The following is a 17467-nucleotide window of genomic DNA, read 5'->3' on the forward strand; positions in this document are numbered from 1 at the left end:
GAGAGAGTCACGGACACCCGTTTTCTTTGTGGCAAAATCAGGTCTTTATTCAGTTACAGCTTACGACGCGTTTCGGATAACAAAGTATCCTTGTTCACATGCGGAAGTGCAGTCCGCCAACAGTTTTTATACCCAAATAGCTTTTTTTGTGTGAGTGCATTTTTTTACTATTCTGTCACGTGATAATAGACATAGACAACACCTTCATTTAGCGCTGGTTACTTGCCAACCGATTGGCAAGTTCACAATCATAGACATAAATGCAGTTGGAGTCCCAATCGACAAATTAAGTTGTTCACATGTATACATATATTGCAAATGTTGTCAAAAATGGATGCGTAAATGCCTAAAATTTAAAACAACATACATAGACATGAGTTTTGTGTATATGTTGTATATTGATTCTATGCAAGGGTCCAGTAATGTATGGAATGTTTGAGTAAAAGTGGCTGCGTTGGGATAAATCCTCTGCCATATAAAAAATATATATATATATAAAAGCCCAAAATTTCATTTTAAAGTTGACTAACATGGTTTGACTATATATATATCTCTGTAGGCATGTCTTACTTATACACCGAAAAATCAGCCAGAGGCAACAGATCGCTGCACAAGTCTGAAGCTTGAAAAATACAAACAGATAGAGACCCCTGGTTTGAAGAGAAAGGGACTAGTATAGTGTGAAGTTGTAGTGTTCTGTGAAGTGGCATCTTAAACGTCTTGTGTTGTTACTACATGTACACCTGCTGGGAGTTTATTTTGGTTCTCTGTAGAGTTTGAGTCACAAATGTTTGAGTATCCACAACTTTATCCAAAGAGGGTTTTGTCACTTTGTAGTTTGATGAATCCTGTCCATATTACTTTTAAAAAAGGAGTAGTTTTTAGCCATTAACAAGCAGCCGAAATAATTACAACACGGACAACTTTGTGAAAAAATGTACATGTAATTAATACATTGTTACAAAAATGTTACACACACATTGGAGGCAGCAACAATTTCCTGCATGCCGGCAGCAACACCTCAAATAAAATGTGTGAATATAGTCTGTTTCTATGTTCCTGTTTCGATCCAAAGATGTATTAAGTGCAATTTATATTTGCATCCCTGCCTCTTGGTCTCTCTGGGGAACTGATACATATATTAAGCTTGTCAGAGTTCACCGTTTGTACATTTCTACGCTCAAGGTTCAGAGAGGAGTCCCAGGACCTGAAAGAATGAGGCTGCTGCAGACCCTGGTCCTCTGTGTCCTGCTGTGGACATCCTGTAAGTTTATCAATGTCTGCAGTATGTTTGCCTGTTTTTGGGCAGCCGTACATATAATTATGTTTATTTATACAGCACATATTCATAAAATGTTGTTTTTCTCTCTCTCACTCTTCAGATGCCCAGGCTCAGAAACCTGCGATATCTCCCACGGTTGAGGTCGGCCTTGGACAAAGGGCCACGGTTGGCTGTGAGGTTGGGGTGCACGAAGAACAATATGTATATTTCTACAGACAGACCCCAGGAGAAGCCCCACAGCTCATTCTGGATCACCATCACACCTATAGCGATCCTAGATATGGACCCGGGATATCATCTGCCCACTTCACTGCCACAAAGAACAGCGCCGGAACCGAGTACCAGCTAATTATAAAAGATGCTCAGATCACAGACGCGGCGCATTATTACTGTGGAAAGTGGTACCCCAGTGTGAGCGCATACGCCACAGTGACACAGAGCCTGACAAAAACCCATGAACTCAATTCAGCAACAATATACTCAAGACAGTAACTCTAAGTTTCAAATAAAGCCAGGAAGAGTGTATAAATGATTGTATTGATTGTTTAACAACATAATCCACCCATATTATTTCGTATGTAACTGCACACTGTGTCCTTTCAGGTCTTGAGATTAGAGGTGAGAAATACACCAAACCTATAGTGAGAGCCGAGCCACATCAAGAGCCGAGCCCTCAAAATATTTGAAATGTCAGTTGTGCAACAAAAGTCCTGTATAATATGAATTAGGAAATGTGCACCCCTTTCTCATGCAGAAATGATTCACTTTAGTATGTTACATTATATAGTTCCCTTCACTGCCATTTATTAGAAATGATAGGTTCTAAACATGCCTTTAGAAACCTTTATGAACCCGATCATCCTTCTCCACACAGAGGTGCTGTGAGTGAACCAAGAGACAGGTCAGTCATTACTTTCCTTCAGAGGTTTTCTGAACTATTTGAAGACGGTTCTCAAATGTGTTTATCAAGGAAAAAAGAGGCAGGGGAAAGTAAATTAATCATCCAAGATCACACAAATTGGTAAAGCAGAGAAGCCGGGATAGACCTGGGCCATCATATCTACCTTGTGTGCATTTCAGTGACTGCATGGATGGCTCCTGCTTTCCCCCGTTTAACACCAAAGGACAGAGCTTCGTGTTTAATTTACGAGGAGCTTTATTAGTACACAGTGTTAAATAAATATACCGGGGCACTATAGCAGTGGAACTAATTGGCATAGGCAATCAGCGACATGTGGAATTATATCACAGGAAGTGATGTCAGGGTTAGGTCATAGGCCTCCAATATCCCTCACTTGATGTCAATACTACAAGTTTAATCAAGCCGACACTGCAATTTCAGTGGTGGTTCCCAACCGTTTCAATTGGTGCAACACCAAGGGTGGGATTGTGGCATCTGCACATATTCAGAGCCGTTTGGAAGGGGGGGAGCAGGTGTGCGCCTGACGTGTGTAGTTACTTAAAAGATGGCTTGGCTGCTCTAAATAACATTAACTGTTAAGTGGTTCCATGTCACGTGTGACACCTTTAGCCAGGCCTGGCTTCTTAGCCAACATCTCCCTGTGTGTTGGAATATTGATACACACACGGAATAGTTAAATGCAAAACTACAAGCCCCAGAATGCAACATGTGGAGTCCGGTAAGTCATGCTGATTTTTAGTGCCAATAGTTTCTCCCGTGCTATGAAATCAGTGGGAAATGCATCAAGCGGCGTGCCAGAGGGGGCTGCTTTTTTCTGCCGCTTGAGTAGATTTTCTGCTCGAATAGCAGCTTCCTCAAAACGAGCGGCAGGTTTCTCAAACGAGCGGTAGCGACCGCTCCTGTTGAGAAACCTCACCGGGAGGTGGTCTGGCTTACGATTTTCCTCACTTGGCCTCGCGGAGTAGAATTTTATACCCAGTCCTACTTTTTTATAAGCTATCTCTCTCTTATCTATGTTTTTTAAAATATTTGTAATATTTGTCTAATTGTTTTTAATGTGTATGTTTTTATGGTTGTTTTTTTAATTATGAACCGAATAAAGTAAGTAAAGAAAGAAAGAAAGAAAGAAAGGTATGAAAACTTAAATTAGTTTTTGAGAAAAGATCCTATTATTGGCCTCAAAACTGGTCAAGCTCTAAATATGTATTTGTTGCACACAAAGGGCATTTATTCTCTTGCTGTCAATGGACTTTTAATATGCCTTGCAACAGGGTAAGGTTCATCAGGCAAATAAGGGAGAGGATCAGGTGACATTTGAAGAGCAGATTCTGGCATTACAGTATTAAGAAGCACCGACGCACCTCTCAAAATAAGGCAAGTTGCTAAATACACCTTTATTGCCTAGAGCAATTCGAGTTAAATTGGGGTTTAGGTGCTCTGACACTGCACCACATGCACAGTACACACCGGATGTGATTCGGCAAGAAAAACGCGTCCGAAGAGACACAACAAAAATAAAACACATATGTTGGCACTGCCAGAGCTTGTTTTGTGCAGCCTCACAATAACAGTTACCTAGAAGGGTAAACCCAAATAGCGTCACTGGGACCTGGGTATAGAACAGTACATACGGAGAATGGTCCCAGTGTATGAATTACTGTGTTTTAAAGAACCAAGAAAATCATACACAGTTATACACAGAATCGTAGTATTCTTAATGAACAGTGGTATTTAATCACACTGAACAGCCTGTATTTCATAACATTTGTTAACACAATATTCAAAGCAGTCCTGGGGCACAATTTTAACGCCGTGCTTGATAATATGCCCCTTGGTGTGATAATCACAAGAAGTATCTAACAGTAAGAGTGTCTGGAGCTTCAGTTCGAATCCCAGCTTCCGCTACCCGACCAAAGTCTGATCTTGGGCAGATCTCCTAATCTCTCCAATCTGTACAAAACCAATGAATGTACATAGATTCACTTTTGGCAGAATGAGCTGTTCTGTCTAAGCAATCATTTATTTATTCCGGCCACACCTTTATACCCAAGCATTCAGTGCAGTGCTGACAGTGGGAGAGGACATACGATTATACATCTGACATTTCTCGAGTAGGGCTGGTTAGCAACCGATTCGAGAGTAATCTACATGATCAGCCACCTGGCACCATTTGGGCTTCAGATATGGATAGGTCAAAAAGAAATCACACTTACCTGGAATGTTTTTATTAAGTAGCACAGACCAAAGCACTTTGCATATAGGATCTGTGATTATATATGCGGCATGGCTTGAATTCGTGCACACCATAAAGCCCCTAAAAGAAAACAGAGCCTGCATATTGAGTTGCACAAGAAATATTTTACACCAAACCCCAGAAATGCTACTGTCCATGGAGTAAGCTGGCCATGCCATCCCTCTCTCTTTGTGTACCTGATTGGATGGCAAGGACAGAGAGGCAGCCAGCTGGGCATTGCTGTCTCGCCTCTTGATGCCTCTGAGGCAATTTCTCCTTCAAACCCACTGTTCTGGACACCTAGCACACCTCTCATTACTTTACAAACTGCAGAGAATCTGGAAATATTAAAAACATATCTTATCTTTTAGTAGTGTTTAATTATTTCACTGATTGGGGAAATGTACTATCACATTTTCCCACAACAACAGGATGGTCAAAACCCTTTCATGCATAAGACGCTGCTCTAATAAGTCAGTAGTAACTGCCAAATACCCCGGGCTTTAAACATTCATTGCAAGGTGCAGTGAGAGGTATCCGTGAAAAGACTGCTGCCACCGTGCACATGGGATATGTGTCAAAACATGACACAAGGCTGGCCACATACCAAAACATCCATAGGTGTAAGGTGCCCCATTGCCATGTGTGATATCTTCATCTAATCCAGGCTTTATATCAAACTGCCCTTTACTGCTGGGGTTTTTGAACCCAAAGTTACAATGTTAACAGCAAAATTCAAGTCCCAGAATACAGCGTGATGTCTGTTAAAATGACAGAACTGACTTTAAGTAACACATTTTCCACAGAGAGACTTGTCAGTTATGAGTGTCCACATAACAGCAGCACCACCTTCACGTAGTCAGGGAAAGAGTGCAAAAAAACAGTAGTGAGCATGCCTGAAGCATCGAGTTTCAAGTGCCTTAGGATGCAGAACTACAAATTAAGACTTCACAAGGTGCTATGCTGAGATCGGCAATTTTGAGAGAAGAGTACAAACCTCCCAAATGGCTCACACTTGGAGCATCCACCAAGCTTTTCATGCTAATTTTAAGTTCAAATTGATCATTTCCTTACCTTGAGGTAATCATAGTACCATGTTTTTTATGTGGAACTCCATGCACCACTTCTGCAAATTCTAAGCCTTGTGCACAATAGAGATTAGTGTTACCCAATTGTAATAGTAAAGTATTCAATGCACTGACCTCATAAGAAAGGAAGGGTGGCACGGAAAGGCCCGGACTAGAATCATGATCTTCAGGACACTGCAGGTTCTCAGCGACGAGCGTTCAGGTCATTGAACCATCCTCTTAGCATCAAACCACCCAAACGATTCCTTAAGTACCGTGAAACCCAATGTCACAGGCCGTTTAGGACTTGAATTTCAAAATATATGGCCCCTCAGTAAATACTTGAAAGGTTCATTCTGTTGAGTGTACAGCAAGAGCAGCAGGAATGGAGGAGACTCCAGAACTATCATTGCAGGCAGTCCCGGGGGTAAGGGGCGGTGAGGTACTGACTGGGCAAATACAATGAAGGGCTGGGATCCATACTGGCCTCTTTACAAGTAAGGCGGGTTTTTGATAGGGAGATATCAGGCCCAAATAAACTGTTCTGGTCAGTATCTACCCCCATCTGAATCCCAGAATTATGAGAAAGTCTTCGGGCATTAATAATATCCATAGGGATTCAGAATTTATGGGTCCTTTTTTGGCTGTTATTCCTGATTCCAGGGACAGTTGCACTCAGCTTTACCCCCTGCTCTGAGCCGGTGGTAGAACTGAGCAGAAGACAACAGTGGGTCACACTCGGGTTGGGGAAGGACAGGGTCTGATGTGGCCTTTCATGCTCCTCCAATGCTGTGACAGTGGGTTTAGTGGCGGCCGGGCTGAGGCTCGCATCCCGCCTCAGCTCGTCAGTCTGAGGGTTACACTGGACGCGGATTCACACCTAGTCAAACTCGGCCTCCTGATCCCACACTGTGTAAGGTGGGAGCATCAGGCATCTTGAAATCTGGTGGGGCATTATCTCAACTCAGGATCCACCAGACTCCTAGTGAAAGCCACCGGACTACCAATGACAGCCCCAGAGCAGTGCAGGTGACTTCAGAACTGGAGCAAAGGGGCAAAGGCAACTTAAATGGTGTCAAAAGATGTCAGAGGACCACTTATTTCTGTTAGGATAAAATGTATGAATGTTGCTTGGAATCAGATGGTTTTGGAAATGATTCTTGGGTGATTCACATTTTACTGTTCTCAGGTCACTTTGGGGATAGGCCAGGGGCATCGGCAGATGTTCATCGTTTCTGATTTGTCAAAGTGATGCAGGGACTGGAAATAAACAGCACTTTAAGGGGACTATGCTTTGTTTCCTTCACCAGAGCACCGGTGTCCTTGGTTCACTCGGGTTCAGGCTCAGTCACCTCAGTCTCAGCTGACAGCAGGCACCTTTGACTTCAGAACATAATGCTGATATAAGGGTAAGTGCGCTGTGGAGTCCACCCAGGTGTGGCAGAGGAGCAACAACAGGAATACACTGGGTTTCTCACAATCTCTTAAAAGTAGTCAGTATAAGCTCTCAGGTGTAAATCTCGGTAAATCATTCAACCACCACAATACATCCTACCTGGTGCGCATTTTTACCTTCTAACTATAAAATGCACCAATATCCTAATCATAGCAATAAACGTAGCAGGATCTACAAAAGGGTTCATAAAGAAACCACGCCTACCATACTGGCTCGAGAAAACATCAACTCATCCCTAGCAACTGGAGTGTCCCAAATCAACTGACGCAACTCATTGCAAGTCAGCAAGTTTCCGGACTTGGAGTATGAGCCGTTTGGGCAGGGCCAGCTTCAAGGCTGTTGGCGACAATCATTTTTTGCGCCCCTCCCCGCATGACCACCTCTCGACGACACGTGTTACAATGTACATGGTGTGCTCTACTTGCCAAGTAGCATCCGCCATTTTGTAAGCTGGAATAGCCGCTCTCTAAAATGTCCGCTTCAGTCATATTGGGCAGAAGGAAAGATCATCAAGGAGTTTAGTTGAGTCTCTCCATTACCCATAAACCTCTGGGGTTATTCCAGCATCCTTGCCAGGTGGCGAGCTTATTTCGTTTCTCCAAAGAGTTTGTTGGTCTAAACAAATTAGTGAATATCAACATTAAAGAAGAGGGTTCTGAAACTTTGTAGTTTAACGAATGCATCTGAAATACCTTTAAACCGGAGCGTCATCAGACTGTTTACAGGCATCCCTCTATCTTTACAATATTGGCATTCTTTGACAAAAAATGCAAATGTAACAAAAATATTTTAGTTCACAAAGTTTGACGCACATATTCGAATCAGCAACACTTTGCTTAGCATTTGAACGTGCAAACAATTTGTGTTGACATACAACAGAAATAAAGATACAAACAATCCATCTAACTGGGTGTTCCCTTCTCAAGGAACAGCACCGAAGAAAAAGCTGTTGGAGACAAAAGTCAGCAGCCTGTGCTGTCGAATGCAGCAAATCCTTAAAGAAAATAAGAGACCAAAGTCAGATTCTTTATGAACATCATTTCATACTTTGAAGCGTGTTCCTGTTTCGGTCCAGTGATGCATGATGGCTGAGTGCCTTTCATATTTGCATACCTGACCCGGGCCCCCGGGGGCACTGGTGGCACATATTAAGCCTGCCTGACGTTACCTTTTTGTGCAAACCTTGGTGCAAAGCTCTGAAAGGCGCCAGCATTGCTGAAAGGATGAGACTGCTGCAGACCCTGGCATTCTATGTCCTGTCCTGGGCTTCATGTGAGTATGGCAAGGTCTGATGTATGCTTCCATGTTTTATTGGTATATGTATAAGTATGCTAGTATGTGTTGCAAGTATTCATAGAATGTTCCAATTCTGCCTTTCTCTCTTCAGATGCCCAGGCTCAGAAACCTGTGATGCCCTCTGCTGTCCAGGTCAGCCTTGGACAGAGTGCCACTCTTAGCTGTGAGGTTGGAGTGAAGGAGAACCATGCTGTTTTATTCCACAGGCAGGTCTCAGGAGAGGTCCCACAGCTCCTTCTCTATCACCATCACACCTGGAGTGACCCTAGATATGGACCTGGGATGTCAGCTGCCCACTTCACCGCCACCACAAACAGTGCTGGAACCGTGTACCAGCTTCTTGTAAAAGATGCCAAGATCACTGACGCGGCACACTATTACTGTGCAAAGTGGTATGATGGTGTGAAGGGATACCACAGTGATACAGAGCCTGACAAAAACATCTGAACTGAATTCAACAAATTCACAATAAAAAAGTATATAGAACTTTTGAAAAAAAAGTCTACAAAAAGTGTAAATTGTTTACTGATTTCCAAACAGCACGATTAACCCAGATTGTCTCCTTGTTGGCCAATAAATCCCACTTTGCATGATATTTTCATATGCTTTCCAGAAGAATAAAGAGAACACTGAACATTAGAAACTATAAACAAAGCCTTCTGTTGCACCGGATACATGAGGAGATTATTTCTGAATTAACCATTTTTTTCAACAGCGATTCTATTAGTCTTGTTGAATGCAATATAGGGGGCGGGACTAAAACAGGAAGAGGAGAGAATTATTACAAATCAATGCCTTTGTTTTTTTCACATTCTTGATCTTTAAAGTTATAGAAAAGGAACTTAATCCAGTTGTGGCGTTCCATGGACTATTTTGCAGCGGAATGCAGTGATAATGCAGATCACAAATGGACACTACACCACTAGAAGATAATCGGCTGAGACTTATGTTGACATGCGTTGATTTCTAATTTATTAGTACTGTGACATCTTTTGGATCACCCCAGTCTCAAACATGGCAGTTCAAGGGTTGGGTAATCACACCATTCATTGACTCTGGACATGTCCTCTTTACACTAGAGACATAACACTATCTTCGAGCATTAACCTTACGTGATACATCGAATGGAATCAGGTAAAATCATACAAACAGCGGGATGCAGATTGAGGACATATAGAACCTTCTGGTCACGATGAGGTAAGAGTCCATACTTCCAAGGATTGTCTTCAACCGTGTCAATGGAAGTGCAAAATCTCTTTCTCCTGGCTCTTCTCCGGCTCTTCTTCTCAGATGGATCCTTGACAGTGAAGCCAGACCCTGCACTGAATGTTGAATGGAGTCTATGGGAAAGAGGGTTCCTGCCCAGGTCCACTATCTCCCTATGGAGACTTTCTTTAATCCATGCTAAAGAGCTGTTCTTTGCTATTACAGGAGTGTTTTAGTACTTAAGCTGGAAATGCAAAACAAAGGGCCTTATTTATGAGGCCTTGTGACATTTTTACGCCACCGCTGCATCACTTTTTGTGACGCAGCAGTGGCGTAGAAAATGTGCCATGTTGCGCCCTATTTACAAAGTGACGCATCTATGCAGATGCTTCACCTTATAAAGCCCTGCGCTACATTATACCTGCATCAGATATAATGTATACAGGGTGGGCGTTCCCACATAAAAAGCCTCGTAGAAGTGGTGCAGTGAAATCTATCAGATTTCACTACGCCACTTCTAGGACACCACTTCATCAAAATCTTACGCCTGCCTCACAGCAGGCGTAAGACTGACTCAGACCCTTTCACATGGGGCTTGCCCCAAGTGAAAGGCCACATTGCTGGAGTTGCGTCACTTTTGTGACACACTCCAGCAAAGCGTTATTACTGCACCTACAGATACGTCAGAAATACTAACATATCTGTAACTTTTTGCAACATGATGCATCATACAGTAAATATGACGCATTCATCATGTCGCAAGGAGGGCGCAGTGAAAACTGTTGCATCGCTGTTTTTACGCAGTGATGCAACAGTTTTCATAAATAAGGGATTGTTCTTTGGTAGAATACCCTTTAGCTTCAAATACTGTGGGTCGGTGTTTACAAAGAAAGATGTGGCATGCTGAAATAAGACAGACATACAGCATGTGCTAATTCGAGCCGATGCCCCTAAAAAAAGATGCCAAAATATGTCAGCGGAAGGTGCATTCCTTTGAATGGAAAGGAGAGAGCGACCAAACATCTAATTTAGAATAATCACTCAAAATAAGTAGTTCTTAACCTTTTGACTTGTGTGTATCCTGACTTAATCATTCTTGGAATCCTAGGACCCCCACTGAATTATTATTAGGATTCGGGGACCCCCAGTGAGTCATTACTGGAAGACAGTGGTCCTGGCTTAAGCAATTTGGATGATTTGAACCTCAAAACAACACTCAAAAATATAAATAAATACAGAAAACCTCAATCACCAAACAAATACCCAAATATGCAAATGATGAAATATTTTATTTAATTCGCAATATTATACAAAATCAACATGTTCATTTTTAAGGGAAGGTTTGGGGTTTTCAATATACAACTGAGGTACCACATCCTCCATCCTTAAAGATTACAGGACTAACAATCTTGTAAAGAAATGTAAATGTAACTAATAGATTTTTGGTTACAGAGCAATATAAATTCTCAATTCGAAGGCAGCATCACCTTAAATATAATCTGTGAATAAAGTCAGTTTCTACGTTCCTGTTTGGTCTAGTGATGTGTTAAGTGCATTTCATATTTGCATACCTGCCTCTTGGTCCCCCTGGGGGACCGATGCATATATTACGCTTGTCAGACTTCGCCTTTGTACATCTCTGTGCTCAAGGTCCAGAGAGGAGCCCCAGGACCAGGAGGAATGAGGCTGCTGCAGACCCTGGCCTTCTGTGTACTGTTGTGGACATCCTGTAAGTATGCAAGATCTGAAATATGTTTGCCTGTTTTTAGGTAGACGTACATATAATTATGCTTATGTCAACCACATGCATCCATAAAATGTTGTTTTTCTCTCTCTCACTTGTCAGATGTCCAGGCTCAGAAACCTGTGATATCTCCCACGGTTGAGGTCAGTCTTGGACAAAGGGCAACGATTGGCTGTGAGGTTGGAGTGCACGAAGAACAATATGTATATTTCTACAGACAGACCCCAGGAGAAGCCTCAAAGCTCATTCTGTATCACAGTCACTTCTATAGCGACCCTAGATATGGACCCGGGGTGTCATCTGACCACTTCACTGCCACAGTGAGCAGCGCCGGAACCGAGTACCAGCTAATTATAAAAGATGCTCAGATCACAGACGCGGCACATTATTACTGTGCTAAGTTTTACCCCAGTGCCACAGTGACACAGAGCCTGACAAAAACTTATCAACTCAATTCCGCAAAAAAATACTCAAGACAGTAACTCAAAGTTTCATGGAAAGCCAAGAAAAGTGTATAAATTATATTTATTGATTCTTTAACAACATAATCAACCCATATTATTTCGTATTTAACTGCACACTGTTTCCTTTCAGGTGCCAGGAATAGAGATGAGAAATACACCAAATTTAAAGTGAGAGCCAAGCCAGATCAAGAGCCGAGCCATCAAACGTTTTGAAATGTCAGTTGTGTAACAAAATTCCTGTATAATATGACATAGACTTCAGAATAAAAAAAAAAATCATCCCTTTCTCATGCAGAAGTGATTCACTTTAGTATGTTATATTATGTAGTTACATTGCCTGAAATAATAGCTTATAAACATGAGTTCGGAAACCTTTATGAACCCAATCATCCTTCTCCCAGAGGGTTACTGAACTATTCGAAGATGCTCTCAAATGTAATTCTCAGGGATTAAGAGGCAGGAAGAAGTAAATTAATCATCCAAGATCACACATATTGGTAAAGCAGAGAAGCCGGGATCGCCTTGGGGCGTCATGTTTACATAGTGTGCATTTCAGTCACTGGACGGATAGCTTCTTCTTTTCGCAGTTTAACACCAAAGGACAGCGCTATGTGCTTAATTTACGAGGAGCTTTATTAGTACATCATGTTAAATAAATATACCAGCGCACAATAGTAGGGGGACTAATACGCATAGGCAATCAGTGACATGCGGAATTACATCACAGGAAGTGATGTCAGGGTAAGTTAGGTCATAGGCCTCCAATATCTCTCACGTATACAAAATGGCTACTTTTCGCTTCCCTGCGCGCCTAGCGCTCTGATGTCATAACTACAAACTTAACCAAGGCATAGCAGCAATCTCAGTGGTGGGTCTCAATCGTCTCAACTGGTGCAACATTAAGGTTGGGAAGGTGGCATCTGCACATATTCAAAACCAGTTGGAAGTTGTTAGCAGGTGTGCGCCTGACTGGTGTGTAGTTACTTAAAAGATGGCTTGGATGCTCCACGTATCATTAACTGCCAAGTGGCTCCATGTCACGTGCAACACCTTTAGCCAGGCCTGGCTTCTTAGCCAACATCTCTCTGTGTGATGGAATATTGAGACACAAATGGAATAGTTAAAGGCAAAACCACAAGCCCCAGAATGCAACATGTGGTCGGCTGAAGAGTCAGGGATGGCTGATAGTTTAACACTGGAGTAACTTTGGCAGATGTTAAATAGAATGAAACTCCCGATTTTTTTAATCTTTATTCCCCACCCCCCTTAACTGTACTTGGTATTTTTCTTTGTGGCTAAAACCTTTTATTTTGGTATGAAATGCCTGAAATGTGCAACTATTCTGGGTTTGCCATAGGCCTGGGTGGAGTTCGAGGAGTCACGCTGCGCAGAGGGAAGTGGCAAAAATATTCTACCTCGCTACACGGAATTACGCAAGCAAAGGACTCCGGTACATCGCGCTGTTGGTGTTGATTTTTAGTGCATGGAGTATCTTCCGGGCTCCAAATTCAGCAAAAATGGCATCATATGGAGCACCAGAGGGTGCTGCTTCTTTCTGCAGCTCAAGTAGATTTTCTACTTGAACGGCAGTTTCTCAACGCGAGCGGTAGTGCCCACCGTGAGAAATTTCCCTGGGAGGTGGCCTAGCGTACAATTTTCCTCGCTTGCACTCACCAACTTAACGTTGGCGAGCCGCGCGAGAGAAACCACTCCACGCCACAATGTGGAGTTTTTCAGAATTCATCGCTCTATGTGGAGCACAGTGTGGCCAAAACTCGACAAACTCCGTGAACAGAGCGAACTTTTAAGCTCTCTCTCTCATCAATGTTTTTTAAATATTTTTATATTTTTAACTATTTGTCTAATTGTTCTCCATATGTATGTGTTTTTTATGGCTTTTTAAAAAAATTATGAACCGAATAAAGTAAGTAAAGAAATAAAGAAAGAAAGGTATGAAGACTTGAAATAGTTTTTGAGAAAAATTCCCACTTTCTGCCCCCAAAACTGGACCAGCTCTAGAGATGCATTTGTTGCACAAAAATGTAATTTATTCTCTTGCTGTCCATGGACTTTTAATATGTCTCGCAACAGGGAAAGGTTCATAAGGCAAGTAGGGGAGAGGACCAAGGTTTTATTTTAGGAGCAGATTCTTGCATTACAATATTAAGAAAGACAGACTGAAGCACTTCTCAAAATAAAGTGAGGTGCTAAATACACCTTTATTACCTAGAACAATTAGAGTTTAATTGGGGTTTTGGTACTGTGACACAACACCACATGTAGAGCACACAATTGATTTGATTAGGCAAGGAAAACGTGTCCGAAGGGACACTAGAAAACCAAACAAATGTGTTGGCACTGCCAGAGCTTCCACTGTGCAGCCTCACAATAACAAGCATTGGCTCAGCCAATAGGTCTTGCGTATGCGAGAGCTACTGGCTTTGCAATCCCTTTGGGCCATGTTGTACAGCAGCACAGCTGCTGTTCAGCATGACTAAAAGTTAGTAGTGTGCTGTAGAGTGACATTGAGTTTGGAGGCTTAGAGGAGAGTGGAATAGTGTGGCATAGAATGGCGTGACATTGAGTAGCATGGAGTGGTATATAGTGGAGTAGCTTGGTGTAGAGCAGAATGGAGTGGCATAGAGTGAAGTGGTGTAAAGTTGAGTGGCATAAAGTAGATTTGTGGAGAGTCGAGTGGCTTAGAGTAGAATGGCATAGAATAGAGTGGCATCAAGTAGAGTGGAGTTGAGTTGACTGTCGTAGAGTGGACTGGAGTGGCATAGATTTAAGTGGGGTAGAGTAGGGTGGGAAGAGTGGAGTGGTATAAAGTGGATTGGAGTGGGCTGGATTGGTATTGTGTGAAGTGGCACTGAGTGGCCCAGAGTAGAGGGACATAGAATGGAGTGGATCGGCGTAGGGTAGAGTGGAGTGAAGTAGCGTAGAGTGAAGTGACTTGGAGTAGAGTGGAGGAGAATGGCATAGAGTAGAGTGGAGTGGTGTAGAGAGGCGCACAGTGGAGTGACATAGAGTGGCGTAGAGTGGAGTGGCGCAGAGTGGATAGTGTAGTGGCGGATAATGAAGAAGCCTAAAGTGGAGTGGTGTAGAGTGATGTGAAGTAGAAGGGCATAGAGTGGAGTGGCGTAGAGTGGTATCACGTAGATTGGAGTGGCATAGAGCGGAGTGGCAGATAGTGGAGAGGCACAAAGTGGAGTAGCGTAGAGTGGAGTGGCATAGAGTGGTGTACAGTGGAGTGACATAGAGTGGAGTAGAGTAGAGTGGCATTAAAGTAGTACAGTTGTGGGTGTAAGTAGCTTAAACGAGGAACCAAACTTAAAGTCAACACAAAGACATGAGGCAAAAAGGGGATGGATTCTCGGAAGGCAATGAAAATAAGCATGTGGTGGCAAGCATCATGCATGAGTTGTCAGTGTAGCATTTATAAGTTATAACAGCTTAATCCAATTATTGTAATATGTCATTTTATTTTAGTTGTACAAGGAAGCCAAAAGATGCAGGCGTAGATAAACAATGCCCAAAAATATGTTTGAAAACACAATGAATGGAGGAAGCAGCATGAGAACTGCTTTCTGAAACGCATACCTCAAGCACAGCGTGATCAGCCGACAACAAATCAAGAGGAAGCAATCTGTACTTGGTCCATGCTCCACAGAAAGAAAAGAAAGTGACACACAACATATGCTGGCCAATTTCAGAAGTAGCAAGAAAGGGTCACAATGAAGCCAATAAATGGTAAGCAATCGGTGGGCTCCAAGGCCTTTATTGTAAACAATACCCCTCACAAGTGAGAGCGTATGCAGCGCATGTGCTGTCACAGGTGAGACCTAAAAAGGATAACTCTCAGGCTCATATCCTTCAAATAAGGGAAACAGAGCCCACTCTCTAAAATTAGCGAGGGGCTCCATTCGCCAGCGACCACAACTTGACTTATACACTGCTTATCACACCTTAAAGCAAGCTTACAGTAAACTTTTTATTTTTAAACATACAAAGTTAAGAGAGCCCCATTGCAGTATTTTATGCTGAAATCGCGTCTCCACCTATTTAACAGAGAGAATTACTTCAGGAGAAGCTCAACACCGCCATAAAGCACAAACGAGCAAAACAATGTGTCTCTCAGGATCACGACGTACCTGTTTTCACACGTCAGGAAAACTGAAGCGCAGGGTTCAGGTGCAGCCAGACTTCAAGAAAGTGCTCACACTTTGCTTTTTATATGTTAGAGATGAGAGGAGGAAGGTTAATCAGCATTTAGTACAAATGTCCTGAATATGAAGACACTGATAAGTGCTGGGAAAATGCATGGAATGAGAGATAACCCTTTTCACAAAATAACATCCATTTCTGATCAATTTAACTTACAATTCCACTGTGTCCATAAGATCATTGTGTGTGAAGCCCCTCCTCTCTTGTGGTAGCACTGAGCAGAATTCACAAGAAGTCTTGGCTCATTTCAGGTTAATGGAATAAAAGAACCTCGAGCTGAGCCAGAGCCGGGCACATGCCTCGATCCAGGCACAGCCTTCAGTGACTTGTCCAAGTCTAAGGAGAAGCATGAGTGGCAGGGGGACCTTATAAACAAATTGCCCCATTTTGTTTTACACAAATCATGACTATAGTTGATGATGTGATGGTTTGTATTATCACTGATGCCTTTGGTAATGATACATGCAGCGTTGTGTGATGGGTCTCTGGATCAAGGAGAAATTATTTACAACTGATTGATAATACTTTTTTATTACAATGAAGATTGTTAAAGTCACACAAGAAAAAACTCACATCTTTCTTGATTTACTGCTGGGGTGTAATGGGGAAGCTGCCGAAAACGTGCGGCAGTCACCCAGGCCAGGCATCATTTAGATGGTGGGATGGTGGTTTCCTGATGGTTGAGCCACTTGGTTGGATTGGTTTGGCCTCGGCCATCTTACATCCCTTTTGGTGGCGTAACCTTGGATTAACATGATGTCACAATGTCTGCTTATTTTAGGCAGGTCTTGTGAAGCCCTGTGAATTAACTTTTTTGCGTCTGGGACCTTCTCCCGTGAAGAGACCAGATATAAAACATCAAATCCAGCAAGTGTCAGAGTAACAAGCATTGGCAAAGGCAAGAGGTCGCGCTCATGTTAGATATATTAGCTTTGTTAAGGCATTTTTGTAGCCGTGTTGTACAGCATCCCGACAGCATGGCTGAAAGTGGTCAATGCTGGCACTTTTTTTTTAACTTCCAACCATGCTGCACAGTAGCCGCACTGATGTATTACATGGCAAGGAAACCATTGACAAAGTCAATAGCTCCAGCAGAGGCAGAGGTTTCCAATGTCTGTCCTAAAAAAAGGGAAGGCCCTGCTTCATCATGGAATTAGTCGCCTGTGGAGGCAGAAAGGGACGTGAAGTGATAATTACAAGAAGTGTCTTATCAGTAAGTGTCCGGAGCTTCAGGTTGAATCTCAGCTTCTACAACCCAACCAAAGTGTGATCTTTGGCAGATCTCCTAATATCCCCAATCTGTACAGGACTAATAGATGTGTATAGATTTGCTTTTTGCAGAATGAGCTAAGCAATCATTTATTTAACCAGGCCAGACCTCCATACCCAAGCATTCAGTGCAGTGCAGACAGTGGGAGGACATACACTTGTACAACGGCAATGCATACTTCTGGAGCAGGGTTGGTTCGCCATTGATGCAGAGCACTTTACAAAATATGCCGCCTGGCAGCATTTGGACTTCAGATGTATCCAGTATGTGTCAAGTAGCTCTTTGTATGTAGGATCTGAGATT

The 17467-nt window shown here is 42.6% G+C and overlaps 1 protein-coding gene across 5 annotated transcripts in view; it reads left to right on the forward strand.

Annotated features, from left to right (window-relative positions):
- Positions 1-17467, forward strand: part of LOC146772742 (immunoglobulin lambda-1 light chain-like) — a 365210-nt gene that overhangs the window by 87170 nt on the left and 260573 nt on the right. For 2 of the 5 annotated variants that reach the window (XM_085636774.1, XM_085636779.1), the window contains exons 1-2: positions 8148-8232; positions 8348-8667. The exons of the other annotated variants lie outside the window; for them this stretch is intronic. In XM_085636774.1, coding sequence (XP_085492900.1) covers positions 8184-8232; positions 8348-8667 — 369 coding nt within the window. In that variant the 5' untranslated portion in view covers positions 8148-8183. Of the gene's footprint in view, positions 1-8147; positions 8233-8347; positions 8668-17467 lie in introns of those variants that run through there. 5 annotated transcript variants of the gene reach the window in all.

Source organism: Triturus cristatus, chromosome 12 (genome assembly GCF_964204655.1).
Source record: "Triturus cristatus chromosome 12, aTriCri1.1, whole genome shotgun sequence".
Lineage (NCBI taxonomy): Eukaryota > Metazoa > Chordata > Amphibia > Caudata > Salamandridae > Triturus > Triturus cristatus.